The sequence below is a fragment of the Somniosus microcephalus genome, chromosome 1 (genome assembly GCF_052327205.1).
Source record: "Somniosus microcephalus isolate GS21.2 chromosome 1, FLI_Smic_1.0, whole genome shotgun sequence".
Classification (NCBI taxonomy): Eukaryota; Metazoa; Chordata; class Chondrichthyes; order Squaliformes; family Somniosidae; genus Somniosus; species Somniosus microcephalus.
Window position 1 is genome coordinate 76220885 of NC_140987.1, and position 17479 is coordinate 76238363.

Here is a 17479-nt window from a genome sequence, read left to right on the forward strand (position 1 = left end):
TAAAAAGGTAACTTGTAGCACCGGACATGATATTTGCACATCACATCACTGCTGGTCATTGTGTACTCTGTACACACAGTTTATAATAACATTTCCTGCAAGATACATTTGCACGTTCGTACATAGTGGAGTTTACAATGACACAGCAGTGAATTCAGTCAGTATGAAAACATTATGTGTCATCAAGGCACCACCGACAGGCTAAGCTCAAACTCCAAGCCCACAGTCACACCCAATATGTCCACAGGTGCAAAGTCTATGATATTGATCCAGTCATGAGGCTGATAAGTGTGCTTACTGAATAAACGAACAGATCCTAAAATCACACTCAAACCAAGAATAATTATTATCTATCCACATGGTTAGACTGTGGTACCGTCTCACGCTAACACCAATAATTCTCATGAGCTATTACGGTGCCTCTTTAAAGACTTTGAGACAGAGCTAAGAGCCAGTCTATAGAGCAGATGACAATATAACAGTGGTACAAGACCTACTGTGGGGAAGACCACAGCTTCAGCCCAGAGCGCAGTCTTATATGGACACAAAACCAAAATATAAAAACGAATCAAATTATATTTCCATCAGTCGGAACATGACAAAGTAACGTTATCACAGTCCAAAAAAAACCAAGGCATTCCCCAGTGGAATAACCTACAGTGGTCATCACATCCACCGACATGCAGAACCAGTCTCATCAGCCCTGCACCAAAGTCTACAGAACCTCGACATTTACATTGCAATAGGGTACCCAGCAAACCTGTAACAAGCTGAGAGAAATGGGGGGGCCTGTTATGGAAATCATTGACTCGTACTGAACAGTTCACTGAGTTCTGGGAATGTTCCCATGGACTGGAGATACTTCCACATGGTACTCAGGTGTATAAAGGGCAGTGTGTCAGAACCAGGAAACTTATAGGCCTGTTAGTTTAATTTCAGTTATGGGCAAATTGCTAGAAGGAATTATTAGAGATGCATTGTATGATCATCTTGAAGAAGCAAGGGGTTATCAAGGAATCACAGTATGGCTTCTGGAAGAGAAGATCCTGTCTCACCAACTCAATCAAATTCTTTGAGGAGGTTACGAAGTTGGCAATGATGAAAGCCTGGTTGATAGTCTGCATCTAGATTTTCAAAAAGCCTTTGATGAAGTGTTGCACAAAAGCCCAATAAGCAAGGTTGTGTCTTGAGGGTTGGATAGTGAATTGACTGTATTCGCGTAGATAGAAGGGAGTTACTATTGATAGCAGCTCTGGGTGAGGACTAGTCACTAGAAGAGTCCCACAAGGGTCGGTGTTGGTCTTCACCGCTTTTATCATTGACCTGGATGAAAGCATTGGGGTGGCGGTCCACAAGTTTGCATATGACACAAAGATATGTTAAGATCTTGGATGAAAGAAAATAATCTGCAGGTGAACCTAGATGCATTGGAGGAATGGACCCATATGTGGCATAGGTCTTTTTAATATAGACAAGTGTAGTGTAAAGCATTTGGGCTTGGGGTAATTCCAGGCATGAATGCACAATGTAAAGTTGCAGATGAAAGGCTGCTGGGTAGGGGGTTTATAATTCAGGAGTCATTGAAGAACCATGACCAGTGTTGTGAGGCTATTGAATGCCAACTGGGCATTAGGATGTGTAGCTAGGACAATTAAATATAAAACTAGAAGTTAAGAATGCAATTCCTGTTAGAATGCAAACAGATCCCAATTGTTGGGGCAAGCGCGAGTTCAAGTTTGCCTCCATCTTCTTAATAGGAGTTGATTTTCTTATGTTTCAATATGTGGTGTTGATTCCTGATGTATTTCAGTTACAAGGTATTTGCAGCACAGAAACAGGCCATTCTGCCCAACAGATTCATGCCGGTGTTTGTGCTCCACATGAGCCTCCTCCCACCCTTCTTCATCTAACTCCATCAACATATCCTTTTTGTCCTTTCTCCCTCTTGTGCTTATCTAGCTTCCCTTAAATGTATCTATGCTATTCATCTCAACTGCTCCATGTGGTAGCGAGTTCTACATTCTAACCACTCTCCGGGTAAAGAAGTTTCTCCTGAATTCCCTGTTGGATTTATTAATGACTATCTTATATTGATGGCCCCTTGTTCTGGTCTTGCCCGCAAGTGGAAACATCTTCTCTACATTTACCTAATCAAACCTTTTCATAATCTTAAAGTCCTCTATCGGGTCACCCCTCAGTCTTCTATTTTCTACAGAAAATAGAAGGCCTGTTCAGTCTTTCCAGATAGGTATAACCTCTCGGTTCTAGTATCATTCTAGTTTTTTTTGCACCTTCTCCAGTGCCTCTATATCCTTTTTATAATATGGAGACCAGAACTGTTCACAGTACTCTAAGTGTGGTCTAACCAAGGTTCTATACAAGTTTAACATAACCTTTCTGCTTTTCAATTCTGTCCCTCTAGAAATGAACCCCAGTGCTTTGTTTGCTTTTTTAAAAAATTGCCTTATTAACCTGTTTCTACTTTTAGTGATTTGTGTATCTGTATCCTCAGATCCCTCTGTTCATCTACCCCATTTAGACACTTATTTTCCAAGGAATATGTGGTCTCATTCTTCCTACCAAAATGTACTACCTCACACTTATCGATATTGAAGTTCATTTTCCAATAACGCACCCAGTCTATTAATGTCTTCCTATATTTTGTCGCAGGCCTCCTCTGTATTAGCTACACCCCCAATTTGATGTCAACCGCAAATTTTAAAATTGTACTTCTGATTCCCGTGTCCAAATCATTTATGTAAATGATGAACAACAGTGGTTCCAGCACCGATCCTTGTGGAACACCACTTCTATCATTTGCCAATCTGTGTAACTACCATTAACTCCTACTCTCTGTTTTCCAGCCATCTTGCTATCCATTCTGCTACTTGGCCCCTGACTCCACATGTTCTGACCTTAGTCATGAGCCTACTATGCAGTACCTTATCAAAGACTTTTTGGAAATCCAAATATCTACTACATTTCCCTTATCTACCTTTTCTGGTCCGTTGTGCGGTTCTCATGTAGCCAGCTTCACTAAATTGGGGTATTGGGTCCCTGGCATGGCACTAGAACAATGCCAGTGTCCTTCAACATTGGTATCCACGTTTCCTGATGCCAATGGACCAGTGTGACCTGAGGCATTTGTGCTCCATTACTGTGCATTTCTTATATCCAGTCCAAGAATGAACAGTGATCAAACTGAGGAGATTAAATCAGTACAAGCATCAATTGAAAACATCTGCTTGAAGATGGATTCATTAAAAATCTTGCAAAAACAGATTTCAAATAATTGGCAAAAGAACCAGAGGGCGGGAGGGGGGCTAAGGAGATTTCTTTTTACGCAGCAAGTTATGAGAATCTGGAATGCACTGCCCAAAAGGGTGGTGGAAGTAGATTCAACAGCAACTTTCAAAAGGAGAATTGAATATATACTTGAAAAGGAAAAATTTGCAGGATTTTGGGGAAAAGAGTGGGACTAATTGGATAGCTCTTTCAGAGAGCCGGCACAGGTACAATGGGCCAATTGGTCTCATAGAAACATAGAAGATAGGAGCAGGAGTAGGCCATTCGGCCCTTCGAGCCTGCTCCGCCATTCAATGAGATCATGGCTGATCATCCAAATTCAGTACCCTGTCCCTGCCTTCTCCCCATATCCCTTGATCCCTTTAGCCTTAAGAAATATATCCAACTCTTTCTTGAATATATTTAATGAACTGGCCTCCACCGCCCTCTGTGGCAGAGAATTCCACAGGTTCACCACTCTCTGGGTGAAGAAATTCCTCCTCATTTCAGTCCGAAATGGCTTACCCCTTATCCTTAGACTATGACCCCTGGTTCTGGACTACCCGGCCATCAGAAACATCCTTCCTGCATCTAGTCTGTCCAGGCCTGACAGAATTTTATAGGTTTCGATGAGATCCCCTCTCAATCTTCTAAACTCCAGTGAGTATAAGCCCAATCGACACAATCTCTCCTCATACGTCATTCCTGCCATCCCAGGTATCAGCCTGGTGAATCTTCGCTGCACTCCTTCCATGGCAAGAACGTCCCTCCTCAGGTAAGGCGACCAAAACTGCACACAATACTCAAGGTGCAGTCTCACCAAGGCCCTGTACAACTGTAGCAAGACATCCTTGTTCCTGTACTCGAACCCTCTTGCTACGAAGGCCAACATACCATTTGCCTTCTTAACCGCCTGCTGCACCTGCATGCTTACCTTCAGCGACTGGTGCACAAGAACACCCAGGTCTCTATGCACTTCCCCTTCTCCCAATCTATTGCAATTCAAATAATAATCTGCCTTCCTGTTTTTGCCACCAAAGTGGATAACCTCACATTTATCCACATTATAGTGCATTTGCCATGTTTCTGCCCAATCACCCAACCTGTCCAAATCGTACTGGAGTTTCACGACATCCTCCTCACAGCATACCCTCCCACCCAACTTTGTGTCGTCTGCAAATTTGGAGATATTACATCCAATTCCCTCGTCCAGATCATTAATATATATTGTGAACAGCTGGGGTCCTAGAACCGATCCTTGCGGTACCCCACTAGTCACTGCCTGCCACTCGGAAAACGACCCGTTTATTCCAACTCTTTGCTTTCTGTCCGCCAACCAGTTCTCTATCCAAGTCAATACCTTGCCCCCAATCCCATGTGCCTTAATTTTGCACGCTAATCTCTTATGCGGGACCTTATCGAAAGCCTTCTGAAAGTCCAAATGCACCACATCCACTGGTTCTCCCTTATCTATTTTACCAGTTACATCCTCAAAAAATTCCAGTAGGTTAGTCAAGCATGATTTACCTTTTGTAAATCCATGTTGACTTTGTCCGATCCTGTCACTGCTTTCCAAGTGCTCTGCTATTACATCTTTTATAATGGACTCTAGCATTTTCCCCACTACCGACGTCAGGCTTACCGGTCTGTAATTCCCCGCTTTTTCTCTACCACCTTTTTTGAATAGTGGGGTAACATTCGCTACCCTCCAATCCATGGGTACTGTTCCAGAGTCTATCGAGTTCTGGAAGATGACCAGCAATGCATCTACTATTTCTAGGGCCACTTCCTTAAGTACCCTGGGATGTAGATTATCAGGCCCTGGGGATTTATCGGCCTTCAGTCCCATCAATTTTCCTAACACCATTTCCCTACAAATACTGATTTCTTTCAGTTCCACCCTTTCATCAGACCCTATGTTCCTCGGCATCTCTGGGAGGTTATTTGTGTCCTCCTTTGTGAAGACAGAACCAAAATATGTATTTAGTTGGCCTGCCATTTCTTTGTTCCCCATTATAAATTCCCCTGATTCTGACTGCAAGGAACCTACGCTTGACTTCACCAATCTTTTTCTCTTCACATATCTATAAAAGCTTTGAGTCAGTTTTTATGTTCCCTGCAAGCTTACTCTCATATTCTATTTTCCCTTTCTTAATTAATCCCTTTGTCCTCCTTTGTTGAATCCTAAACTGCTCCCAATCCTCAGGATTATTGCTTTTTCTGGCCAATTTATATGTCCTCTCCTTGGATCTTATGCTATCCCTAATTTCCCTTGTTAGCCATGGTTGAGTCACCTTTTTTGTTTTATTTTTATGCCAAACTGGGATGAACAAATTCTGTAGCTCATCCATTCGGTCTTTGAATGTTTGCCATTGCCTATCCACCGTCAACCCTTTGAGTGCCATTCCCCAATCAATCCTACCCAACTCGCTCCTCAGACCATCGTAGTTTCCTTTATTTAAATTGAGGACCCTAGTCTCTGAGTAAACTACTTCATTCTCCATCTTAATGAAGAATTCGATCATATTATGATCGCTCCGACCCAAGGGGCCTCGTACAACAAGATTGCTAATTAATCCTTTCTCGTTCTGTATGATACTATGATTCCCAAGCAAAATCCTATCCTTGTACAGGGCCTTAGTGAGGCAATATGTAGAATACAGTTTCTAGTTTTGGTCACCTCCATGGTGGGGGATATTGAGGCCTTGAGGAGGACCATTCGATTGGTCTCTAATTTAAAGGCCTTAAGCCATCAAGAAAGCACCTTTCAATGCCGCAACCTTCACCATCTAGAAGGACAAGGACAGCAGGTGCATGGGATCACCACCACTTCCAAGTTCCCCTCCAAGTCACACACCATTCTGACTTGGAAATATATCACTGTTCCTTCATCATCGCTGAGTCAAAATCCTGGAACTCCCTACCTAACAGCACTGTGGAAGTACCTTCACCACACAGACTACAGCAGTTCAAGAAGGCAGCTCACCACCACCACCACCTTCTAGCCTTTCCAGCAATGCCCACATCCTGTGAATGAATATTTAAAAAAAAGCTTATAGAACCATGACCTCTGACCTTGAAAAGGTAGACGTTGAGGAATATGATTGACCTCTTTAAAATAATGAAGGCATTAGTTCTGATCGAGTGGAACGGTTATTTGGGCTAGGTAGATAGGGGAGGACTAGTGGCAGCAGTAAAAGTTACTAAAGCAGAAAGTTAGCTTGGATGGCAGGAAGTACTTCTGTTCACAGGGATTCATGACCACAAGTTGCCATTATTTGCAGCGATTATGGACTCGCTGCAAATGTTCAAAAGGGAGCTGGACATGTTCCTGCAAGTGGAACACATCTTAAGTTTTAGAAGATGGGTGGGCTGACGGGGACTAGCGTCACAAGTAACTGTGGACCGCTGGAGCTTATTTTGATCACCTCTGGGGGGGTGGGGGGGTCAAAGAGGAACGTCAGAATTTTTATTTTCCTAAATTGGCTCTTTTCTCTTTTATCTTGCCTCTCCAAGGAAATTGAATGACTGATGGATAAGGGGGCTGTCATGGTGCTTGATAGGCCAGCTGGTCTTTCCCTGTCCTTTTTCTTGTGTTCGCTTGTTCTCAACTTCATCTGCCAGCTGGTGCATGAAAAATCAAATCATCGGATTGTGTTTCGATTGGAAGATCCGCTCAATTAAAAACCCAAATCCATTTTGTTTGTGATTTAGACTCAATATCCACAGGGGGTGCTACACAGAATATTGAAGGGTAATTGGACAACACTACAAAACCATAATTTTAAGCACACACACACACACCCTCCCTTACCTTATTCTTGCCAAAACCTTCTTGTCTGCCTAATATTTGAACAGAATTTTAAAGGTATCGTTTCTGATGAGGACTAGCAGGATGGCCCTCTGCTCACTTCCAGCAGGGACTGGTCACAGTAGGGGTCGGGGGATAAACCAGAGCCACGTCCACACACTCACTCCCATTTTTGGGGCAGATGACCTCAGTCACTCCTTCCGGCCTGGATTGGGTCAATAGCTCCCCTGTTGATAAGAGAGAGAGAAAGAAAGAAGTTCATATAGTTAAAAAGTAGTTAAATCCCTTCATCGTAGACAGCAGTCAGACTCACGTTAGCAGAGTTTTCATTTGAAGGATTAATAAATAAGGTAAAGTAATTCCCAAGCCTGCCAGTGGGTAGGGCAGGTACAGTACATGAAGCACCTATAGAATGACAGCATTGTAACTATAAGCAAAGCTACTTCAATACCAAGCTCCCCTCACTGTTTTGAAAAAGGGTTAGACCCAAAACGTCGACTCTAATTTCTCTCCATGCTGAGTTTTTCCAGCATTTTCTGTTGTTATTTCAGATTTCCAGCATCTGCAGTATTTTGCTATCCCCTCACTGTCAGCTGGGTAAAGAAAGCACCTTCTGTCAATTTACCCTCGAAGCACTGAAAAACTATTCAGTGTTTCTGAATTTGGATTGCGATTCCCATTTTGGGGGTAATTCTAACTTTGGGCAATGGCGTAAAGCAGATAATATTGGACTGGCTGCCCGTTTTACACCCCGCTCGATTTTCCTTTCCATTGACTTCAAAGGAACAGGCTACTGCTGGTTTTCCATCATCACTGAAAGTTAAAATGACCCCCATGGGACATGAATAGATGCACAATGGAGAAGTGACCGCTGTATGGGACAGTTACAGCTGAGGACATCTTGAAATAAATGGGTTATTTTTTTTTCTAGATACAGAACATTCTTATTGAATTACAGCTCCGACAGCCCAGGTGATAGTTTCCCAAGTATCATGGCTGGTGAGTTACCCGTGCATTTGCACTTGTAACTGAATTGTGAGAAGTCCCCACCCTTAACTGTACAAAATTGTGTTGGCTGGGCAAGAGAGAGAAATTGCCAAAATCCAGCCTAACGTTACTAAAGGGCCCAAATGGTTATCATCAAATAAAATAATTTCTTGTGGTTGACAAATGGCAAGTACCAAACACCACCCCCCATATAGTTACAAATTGCAGACAAGGCCCAGGTTTGACTATAATCGACTTCAGTCTTTTTCATCCAATTAAAATGCATAAAATTGTACTTGAAAATTTATATGTATATTTATGGTTCCTACATTACAACAGTGATTACACTTTAAAAGTACTTCATTGATTGTAAAGCGCTTTGGGATGTCCTGAGGTTGAGAAAGGCGCTATATTTCTTTATGAGCAGACTTTAATTAATCAGATTATTGTTGCAATGTAAGAATATGCTTAATCTATGTCCATTACTTGACTTTGTTCCTCGCTAGACACCTCCTCTGCTGTGACCTCTACCACCAAAAAGGACAAGAACAGCAATGTCATGCGAACATCACCACCTAAGTCACACACCACCCTGTTGGACATATATCGCCATTCATTTGTTGTTGCCGGGTCAGGATCCTGGAATTGCCTATCTAATACCATTGTGTGAGCACATCACCACAAGGACTGTAGCAGTTCAAGGAGAGGGCCCACCACCTTCTCAGGAAAACGAGGACTCGTCGATGAACGTAGCCTTACCAATGGTGTCCACATCCCGAGAAGACACAGAGAATCGGTCAAATGAATGTTTTCTCTTACCAGTTGATCAGCAGTACTGGCAATATTTAGCACTTTTCTGGCTTAGCCCCTCTGTCTATGACCACTAGGACAAGTACTCAACTCAAACTCCCCCTCCTACATAGGATTGAGAGAAGAAAGATCTGCATTGATATAGCATCTTTCACATTTTCAGGATATCCCAGAACACTTCACCGCCAATTAATTACTTTTGAAGTGTAGTCACAAATAGCAAATGGGATGAATGATCCTTTAATCTGTCTTGGCAGTGTTGAATTGGGGGTGAATGTTGGCCAGAACATTGGGAGAACTAACCTACTCTTCACAGAATAGTGTGATGCCACCTTTAACAAGCACCTGTATAGGCAGATAGGGTCTCGGCTTAATGAGCATATGAAAGACGGCACCACCGACAATGTAGCACTCCCCTCAGTACGGCACTGAGGTGTCATCCTAGAAAGAAGTTACATCAGTGTACTACCTCCAAACTAAGCAGTGGGAGCAGGGAGGAAGCAGAAGACAACAGGTTAAACTAGAAAGGTTAGGGTAGAAAGACAAGGTTAGACTTGGTACTAATAACTTGGGAAAAACTTGGGCGGGTGTGGCTATTCCATGAAAAGGGAATTTGAATTTAAAAGTCTTTTCCTGCTCCCAAAAGCTTCAATTTTAATGTTACAACTACAAAGCAAGCCCCAATGTCGGACAGCTTTATTTCTGTAGTTTTATTACTTGTTTCAGTGCCATGGAGACAGCTTAAAAGGTCTGTCCCAGGAGATAGTCTTTTCCCTGGATTTGACCAGCGATCGAAGGGTTAAGTATGTAGAGTATAATTTGTCAACCTTACACTGTACAGGGTAATCCATCACTAAATCTTCTTCTTCTCTTCTTAAGCAGTCCCTCGGAACCGAGGATGACTTGCTTCCACATTAAAAATGAGTTCTCAGGTGACTGATGAGTCCAATGCGGGACCTACAGTCTCTGTCACAGGTGGGGCAGATGGTGGTTGAAGGGGCAGGTGGGTGGGGTGCTTGGGTTGACGTGCGCTACTTCTGCTGTTTGCGCTTGGTTTCCGCTTGCTCCCGGCGTAGAGACTCGAGGTATTCGGCGCCTTCCCGGATGCTTCTCCTCCACTTTGTATGGTCTTGGGCCAGGGATTCCCAGGTGTCGGTGGGGATGTTGCACTTTTTCAAGGAGGCTTTGAGGGTGCCCTTGAAGCGTTTCCTCTGCCCACCTGGGGCTCTCTTGCTGTGTCGGAGCTCCAAGTAGAGCGAGGAGAGAGGTAAAAAGTAATCAGTGTGTGACGTCACCAGGGAGCAGGTAGGTGATTGGTTGGTGAGTATTTCTCTTTTTTCAATACAAGCTTGAATTCTGTGGTGTTAAATTTCTGTGGTGTAGTGGGGATAGTTGGTAAATAAAGCGCCCTAGAGCATACCTGTAACTGGGGTATTGAATAAATTTTTTTAAGTAATTAAAGGAGTAAGTCATGGCAGGAGAGTTCAGACCCATGCTCTGCTCCTCCTGCTCTATGTGGGAAGTCAGGGATGCTGCCAGTGTCCCTGGCGACCATGTGTGCGGGAAATGCATCCAGCTGCAGCTACTTGTAGACCGCATTGTGGCGCTCGAGCTGCGGGTGGATGAATTTTGGAGCGTGCGCGATGCTGAAAGGCTCGTGGATAACACATTTAGCGAGTTGTGCACGCCTCAGGGTAGGGCAGCACAGGGGGTGACCATCAGGCGGAGCAACAAAGGCAGGCAGGTAGTGCAGGGAACCCCTGCGGACATCCCCCTTTCAAACAAGTATACCGCTTTGGATACTGTTGAGGGGGATGACTCACCAGGGGAAGGCAGCAGCAGCCAACTTCCTGGCACTGGGGGTGCTCCTGCTGCCCAGGAAGGGGGGAAAAAGAGTGGGAGAGCAATAGTGGTAGGGGATTCTATAGTAAGGGGAACAGATAGGCGTTTCTGTGGCCGTAGACGTGAATCCAGGATGGTTTGTTGCCTCCCTGGTGCCAGGGTCAAGGATGTCACTGAGCAGCTGCAGGGCATTCTGGAGGGGGAGGGTGAACAGCCAGTGGTCGTGGTCCACATTGGTACCAACGACATAGGTAAAAAGAGGGATGAGGTCCTGCAGCAAGAATTTAGGGAGCTAGGTGAAGGATTAAGGAGCAGGACCTCAAAGGTTGTAATCTCTGGATTACTCCCGGTGCCACGTGCTAGTAAGTATAGGAATAGGAAGATAGAACAGATGAATGCGTGGCTAAAGGGATGGTGCAGGGGGGAGGGCTTTAGTTTCCTGGATCACTGGGTCTGCTTCTGGGAAAGGTGGGACTTGTACAAGTCGGACGGTTTACACCTGAACCAGAGGGGAACCAATATCCTTGCGGGGAGGTTTGCTAGCACTGCTGGGGAGGGTTTAAACTAACTTGGCAGGGGGTTGGGCTACAGAGTGGAGCTATAGTAGGGGGTGATTTATGGCCAAATACAGAGGGAAAAACAAGTCAGCTGGGAAGGCAGAGCAAATATGTGAAGGCAAAAGAGAATATGGCAGGGCTGGAAGGCATTTATTTTAATGCAAGGAGTCTTGCAAATAAGGTGGATGAACTGAAGTTGTTGTTGAACACATGGGAGTACGATATTGTTGCTATCACGGAGACACGGTTGAGGGAGGGTCAGGACTGGCAGCTCAATATTCCGGGGTATAGAATCTTCAGGTGAGACAGAGGGGGGTGTAAAAGGGGAGGGGGTGTTGCAATATTAATTAAGGAGTCAATTACTGCTGTAAGGAGGGATGATATATTAGCGGGTTCCTCTAATGAGGCCATATGGGTAGAACTTAAAAACAAAAAGGGGGCAAGCACTTTGCTGGGAGTGTACTATAGGCCCCCAAACAGTCAGGGGGAGATAGAGGAACAGATATGTAGGCAAATCTCAGAAAAGTGCGAAAATAATAGGGTAATAATAGTGGGGGATTTCAACTTCCCCAATATAAATTGGGACAGTCAGAGTGTGAAAGGCTTAGAGGGTGCAGAATTCTTAAAGTGCATCCAGGAGAGCTTTTTGAGCCAACATGCAGAAAGTCCTACAAGAGAGGGGGCGGTACTGGACCTAATTCTGGGGAATGTAGCCGGGCAAGTGGTGGAAGTGTCAGTAGGGGAGCATTTTGGCGACAGTGACCATAATTCGGTGAGATTTAAGGTGGTCATGGAAAAAGACAAAGACGGCCCGGAAATAAGGGTTCTAAATTGGGGGAAGGCCGATTTTAATATGATAAGGCAGGATCTGGCCAAAGTGGACTGGGAGCAGCTGCTTATAGGAAAATCCACATCAAAACAATGGGAGACTTTCAGAAGGGAAATTGAGAGAGTACAACGCCAACATGTTCCTGTAAAGGTCAAGGGTGGGACCAACAAGCAAAGGGAACCTTGGATGACAAGGGATATACAAAAATGCATTAGAAATAAAAGGGGGGCTTTTGGCAGTTACAAAAGACTAAAGACGGAGGAAGCCCTAGAGGAGTATAAAAAGTGCAGGGGCATACTTAAAAAAGAAATTAGGAGGGCGAGGAGGGGCCATGAAATAACACTGGCGAGCAAAATAAAGGAAAATCCTAAGATGTTTTATAAGTATATTAAGGGCAAGAGGATAACCAGGGAAAGGGTAGGGCCCATTAGGGACCAAAGTGGCAATCTGTGTGTAGAGCCAGAGGATGTAGACGGGGTTTTAAATGAATTTTTTGCATCTGTGTTCACTATGGAGAAAGACGATGCAGACATAGAAATCGGGCAAGGGGACTGTGACATACTTGAACATATTAGCATCGAGAGGGAGGAGGTGCTAGCGGTTTTAGCAGGCCAAAAAGTGGATAAATCCCCAGGCCCGGACGAGATGTATCCCAGGCTGCTGTGGGAGGCAAAGGAGGAGATTGCAGGGGCTCTGACACTAATTTTCAGAACCTCTCTGGCCACAGGGGATGTACCAGAGGACTGGAGAACAGCTAACGTAGTACCATTATTCAAGAAGGGTAGCAGGGATAAACCAGGGAATTACAGGCCAGTGAGTCTAACATCTGTGGTGGGGAAATTATTGGAAAAAATTCTGAGGGACAAAATTAATCTCCACTTGGAGAGGCAAGGATTAATCGGGGATAGTCAGCATGGCTTTGTCAAGGGTAAATCATGTCTGACAAATCTGATCGAATTTTTCGAGGGGGTGACTAGTGGGGTGGATGAGGGAAATGCTGTGGATGTGGTTTACATGGACTTCAGTAAAGCTTTTGACAAAGTCCCGCATAGGAGACTGGTTAAGAAGGTAAGAGCCCATGGGATCCAGGGTGCCTTGGCGCGTTGGATCCTAAACTGGCTGAGTGGCAGGAGGCAGAGGGTGATGGTTGAAGGTTGCTTTTGTGACTGGAAGCCTGTGTCCAGTGGGGTACCTCAGGGATCGGTGCTGGGTCCCTTGTTGTTCGTGATCTACATAAATGATTTGGATGAGAATGTAAAAGGTATGATCAGTAAGTTCGCAGATGACACGAAAATTGGTGGGGTGGTAAATTGCGAGGAGGAAAGCCTCTGGCTACAGGACGATATAAACGGGTTGGTCAGATGGGCGGAAAAGTGGCAAATGGAATTTAACCCTGAAAAGTGCGAGGTGATGCATTTTGGACGGACAAATAAGGCAAGGGAATACACAATGAGTGGTAGGACTCTAGGAAGTACAGAGGGTCAGAGGGACCTTGGTGTACATGTACATAGATCCCTGAAGGCAGCGGAACAGGTAGATAGGGTGGTTAAAAAGGCATATGGGATACTTGCCTTCATTAGCCGAGGCATAGAATATAAGAGCAGGGAGGTTATGATGGAGCTGTACAAAACGCTGGTGAGGCCACAGCTGGAGTACTGTGTGCAGTTCTGGTCGCCTCACTATAGGAAGGATGTGATTGCTTTGGAGAGGGTGCAGAGAAGATTCACCAGGATGTTACCTGGGATGGAGCGCCTCAGCTATGAAGAGAGGCTGGACAGGCTGGGGTTGTTTTCCTTGGAGCAGAGAAGGCTGAGGGGGGACCTGATTGAGGTGTACAAAATGATGAGGGGCATAGATAGGGTAGATAAAGAGGAACTTTTCCCCTTAGTGGGGGGGTCAATAACAAGGGGGCATAGATTCAGGGTAAGGGGCAGGAGATTTAGAGGGGATTTGAGGAGGAACTTTTTCACCCAGAGGGTGGTTGGAATGTGGAACTCAATGCCTGAAAGGGTGGTAGAGGCAGGAACCCTCACAACATTCAAGAAGCATTTGGATGAGCACTTGAAATGCCATTGCATACAAGGCTATGGACCAAATGCTGGAAAATGGGATTAGACTGGACAGGGATGGATGGGCGGCGCAGACACGATGGGCCGAAGGGCCTCTTTCTGTGCTGTAAAACTCTATGACTCTAGAGCGCTTGTTTTGGGAGTCTCGTATCGGGCATGTGGACGATGTGACCAGTCCATTGGAGCTGATCGAGCATGGTCAAAGCTTCGATGCTGGCCTGAGCGAGAACACTGATGTTGGTGCGCCTATCTTGCCAATGGATTTGCAGGATCTTGCGGAGGCAGCATTGGTGGTACCTCTCCAGTGCTTTGAGGTGCCTGCTGTCCATGGTCCATGTCTGAGGCATACAGGAAGGCGGGTATTACTACTGCTCTGTAGACCATGAGCTTGGTGCCGGGTTTGAGGTCCTGGTCTTCAAACACTCTCTTCCTCAGGCGACCGAAGGCTGCACTGGCACACTGAAGGCTGTGTTGGACTTCGTCATCGATGTCTGCCCTTGTTGACAGTAGGCTCCCGAGGTATGGAAAGTGGTCCACGTTGTCCAAGGCCTTGTCATGGATTTTGATAATCGGGGGGCAGTACTGTGTGGCGGGGGCAGGTTGGTAGAGGACCTTTGTCTTACGGATGTTTCGTGTAAGGCCCATGCTCTCATATGCTTCGGTGAAGGTGTTAACGATGGTTTGGAGTTCGACCTCAGAGTGTGCACAGACGCAGGGAAAGTCATCGCAAGAATCCTCTTCAATTGCCTTCTCCCAGTGGCTGAAGAGCTCCTCCCAGAGTCGCAATGTGGATTCCGTCCACTAAGGGGCACAATGGACATGATCTTCACCACGCGCCAATTACAAGAGAAATGCAGGGAACAATGCCAACCGCTGTACATGGCCTTCTTTGACACTGTCAACCATGAGGGATTATGGAGTGTCCTCCTCAAATTCGGCTGCCCTCAATCAAAAGTTTGTCACCATCCTCTGCCTGCTTCACAACGACATGCAAGCCGTGATCCTGACCAATGGATCCACCACAGACCCAATTCATGTACGGACCAGGGTCAAGCAAGGTTTTGTCATCGCACCAACGCTCTTCTCAATCTTCCTGGCTGCAATGCTCCATCTCACACTCAGTAAGCTCCCCGCTGGAGTGGAGCTAATTTACAGAACAGGAAACTGTTCAATCTCCATCACCTCCAGTCCAGATCCAAGGTCGTCCCTTCCTCTGTCATTGAATTACAGTATGCATCACTAAATATGGTGCTTTGGTGCCCAACACCAGAAACAAAATTATTCCAGTTTCTCGTTTGTTTATTTTAATAGATACCTACCCAAATATTTTAACATTTGTGTTTACTGGTAAGTGTCCTTACTAATAAGTTAAATTGTTAAAAGCAGTCTCCTGACTGGGCAGATCGCATTGCTTTGCAATCAAATTTCAGTAATAATCTTGCCTAACAAAATCTTAGCACTTCATTTTCAGGAACCACATCCGCATGAATTACAAATGTTTGGAACCAGCAAATGTTTCACCAAACTAACCAACGCTTACTAAATGATGCGGGTGCAAGGGCGATTGAACAGAAATTACCCACTTACTGAAAGTCTGCTTCAAGTATGATTCACTGCATGATCCCAAAACTCACAATACTACATGTTTGCTTAAAGATAGCAAGGAGCAACTGTAAGATCCCAATATTTTAAAACTATGACCTAGAAATTCGGTGAGCTGCGCCACCAGTTAGCACCCAAAGAGGGCAATTAGTGGGTTTAGCGCCACTGGCCACGCCTCCCGCGAAATTTAGCGGGGTGCTAATGGCGGCACTAGCCGTTAGCGCTGCGACCGATGACGTCATCAGTGTGCGCAGCGCCCCGCTACCGCCCCGATCGTGAAATTTGGTAGCGCCCCCTGCTGTAACGCTGGTTGCAATTTGCGACCGGTTCAGAGGGATCTACCTGCGGCGGCAGAGGCGCTGAGGTGCGGGGCGGCCATTTCTTTTGCTGGCCGCCTGCCAGCACCTCTTCGCGCAGCCGTCCCCGGCCTCCTGAGCAGCCCCCCCCCCCCCGCCCCCGCATTGTGCCGGCTGTCTCCCAAGAGCCCAGCACTTCTCCTCGGTGCCGGGCTCTTTTGCCGGCACTCGCGATCTTAGATCGCGCTGCAGCAGGCCCCTCCCCATTAAGGGGCGGAAGGCCTGCAGTACCGCAGCACGCCATGCCGCAGCATGTGGCACTGCGGCACGTTGCGCTGTGAACTTCAGTTGCAGCGCCCCAAGACGGATGCGGGGCGCCTTGAGTAGCGCCGCGCTTCCGTTTGGGGCGCTCAAACTGAATTTCCGGCGAGCGCTTGCGACTCCTTCCGGGGTGGGGCGCCACCGAATTTCTAGGCCTATGGACCTAACCAGTGAACCCAATAAACAACTATGGACCTAACCAGTGATCCCAATATATGATACTGTGACAGAAACTGTTTACATGGGAAATTCTCCATTACAAAGTACTTACATACAGAATCCCATTAAAATTGTTTACATAGACAGTTTACATAAAAAGAAAGACTTGCATTTCTATAGTGCCTTTCACGACCACCAGACATCCCAAAGCGCTTTATAGCCAACTAGCTGGAGTGCCCAGCGGTGCCGAGGGTTTTTCGAGGGCATGTTATGAAAAAAGTAGAAATAATTTTAATATATATATAAATGAGTCTGTCTGTCTGTGTGGGAAGGAAAGAGAGAGGGGGAAAGAGAGAGAGGGAAAGAGAGAGGGGGAAGGAGAGAGAGAGGGGGGAGGAGAGAGAGAGAGAGAGAGAGAAAGGGGGAAGGAGAGAGAGGGAAGGAGAGAGAGAGGGGGAAGGAGAGAGAGGGGGAAGGAGAGAGAGAGAGAGAGAGAGAGGGGGAAGGAGAGAGAGAGAGAGAGAGGGGAAGGAGAGAGAGAGAGAGGGGGAAGGAGAGAGAGAGAGAGAGAGAGAGGGGGAAGGAGAGAGAGAGAGAAAGGGGGAAGGAGAGAGAGAGAGAGGGGGAAGGAGCGAGAGAGAGAGAGAGAGAGAGAGAGAGGGGGAAGGAGAGAGAGAGAGAGAGGGGGAAGGAGAGAGAGAGGGGGAAGGAGAGAGAGAGAGAGGGGGAAGGAGAGAGAGAGAGAGGGGGAAGGAGAGAGAGAGAGAGGGGGAAGGAGAGAGAGGGAAGGAGAGAGAGGGAAGGAGAGAGAGAGAGGGGGAAGGAGAGAGAGGGGGAAGGAGAGAGAGAGAGAGAGAGAGAGGGGGAAGGAGAGAGAGAGAGAGAGAGAGGGGGAAGGAGAAGAGAGAGAC

At 46.0% G+C, this 17479-nt stretch overlaps 1 protein-coding gene across 2 annotated transcripts in view; it reads right to left on the reverse strand.

Moving 5' to 3' along the window:
* The window catches only part of mfhas1 (multifunctional ROCO family signaling regulator 1), a 140705-nt gene that overhangs the window by 7507 nt on the left and 115719 nt on the right, over positions 1 to 17479 (reverse strand). For both annotated transcript variants that reach the window (XM_085983308.1, XM_085983299.1), the window contains exon 2: positions 7100 to 7323. In XM_085983308.1, the coding sequence (XP_085839434.1) occupies positions 7193 to 7323 (131 nt within the window). In that variant the 3' untranslated portion in view covers positions 7100 to 7192. The remainder of the gene's footprint in view (positions 1 to 7099; positions 7324 to 17479) is intronic.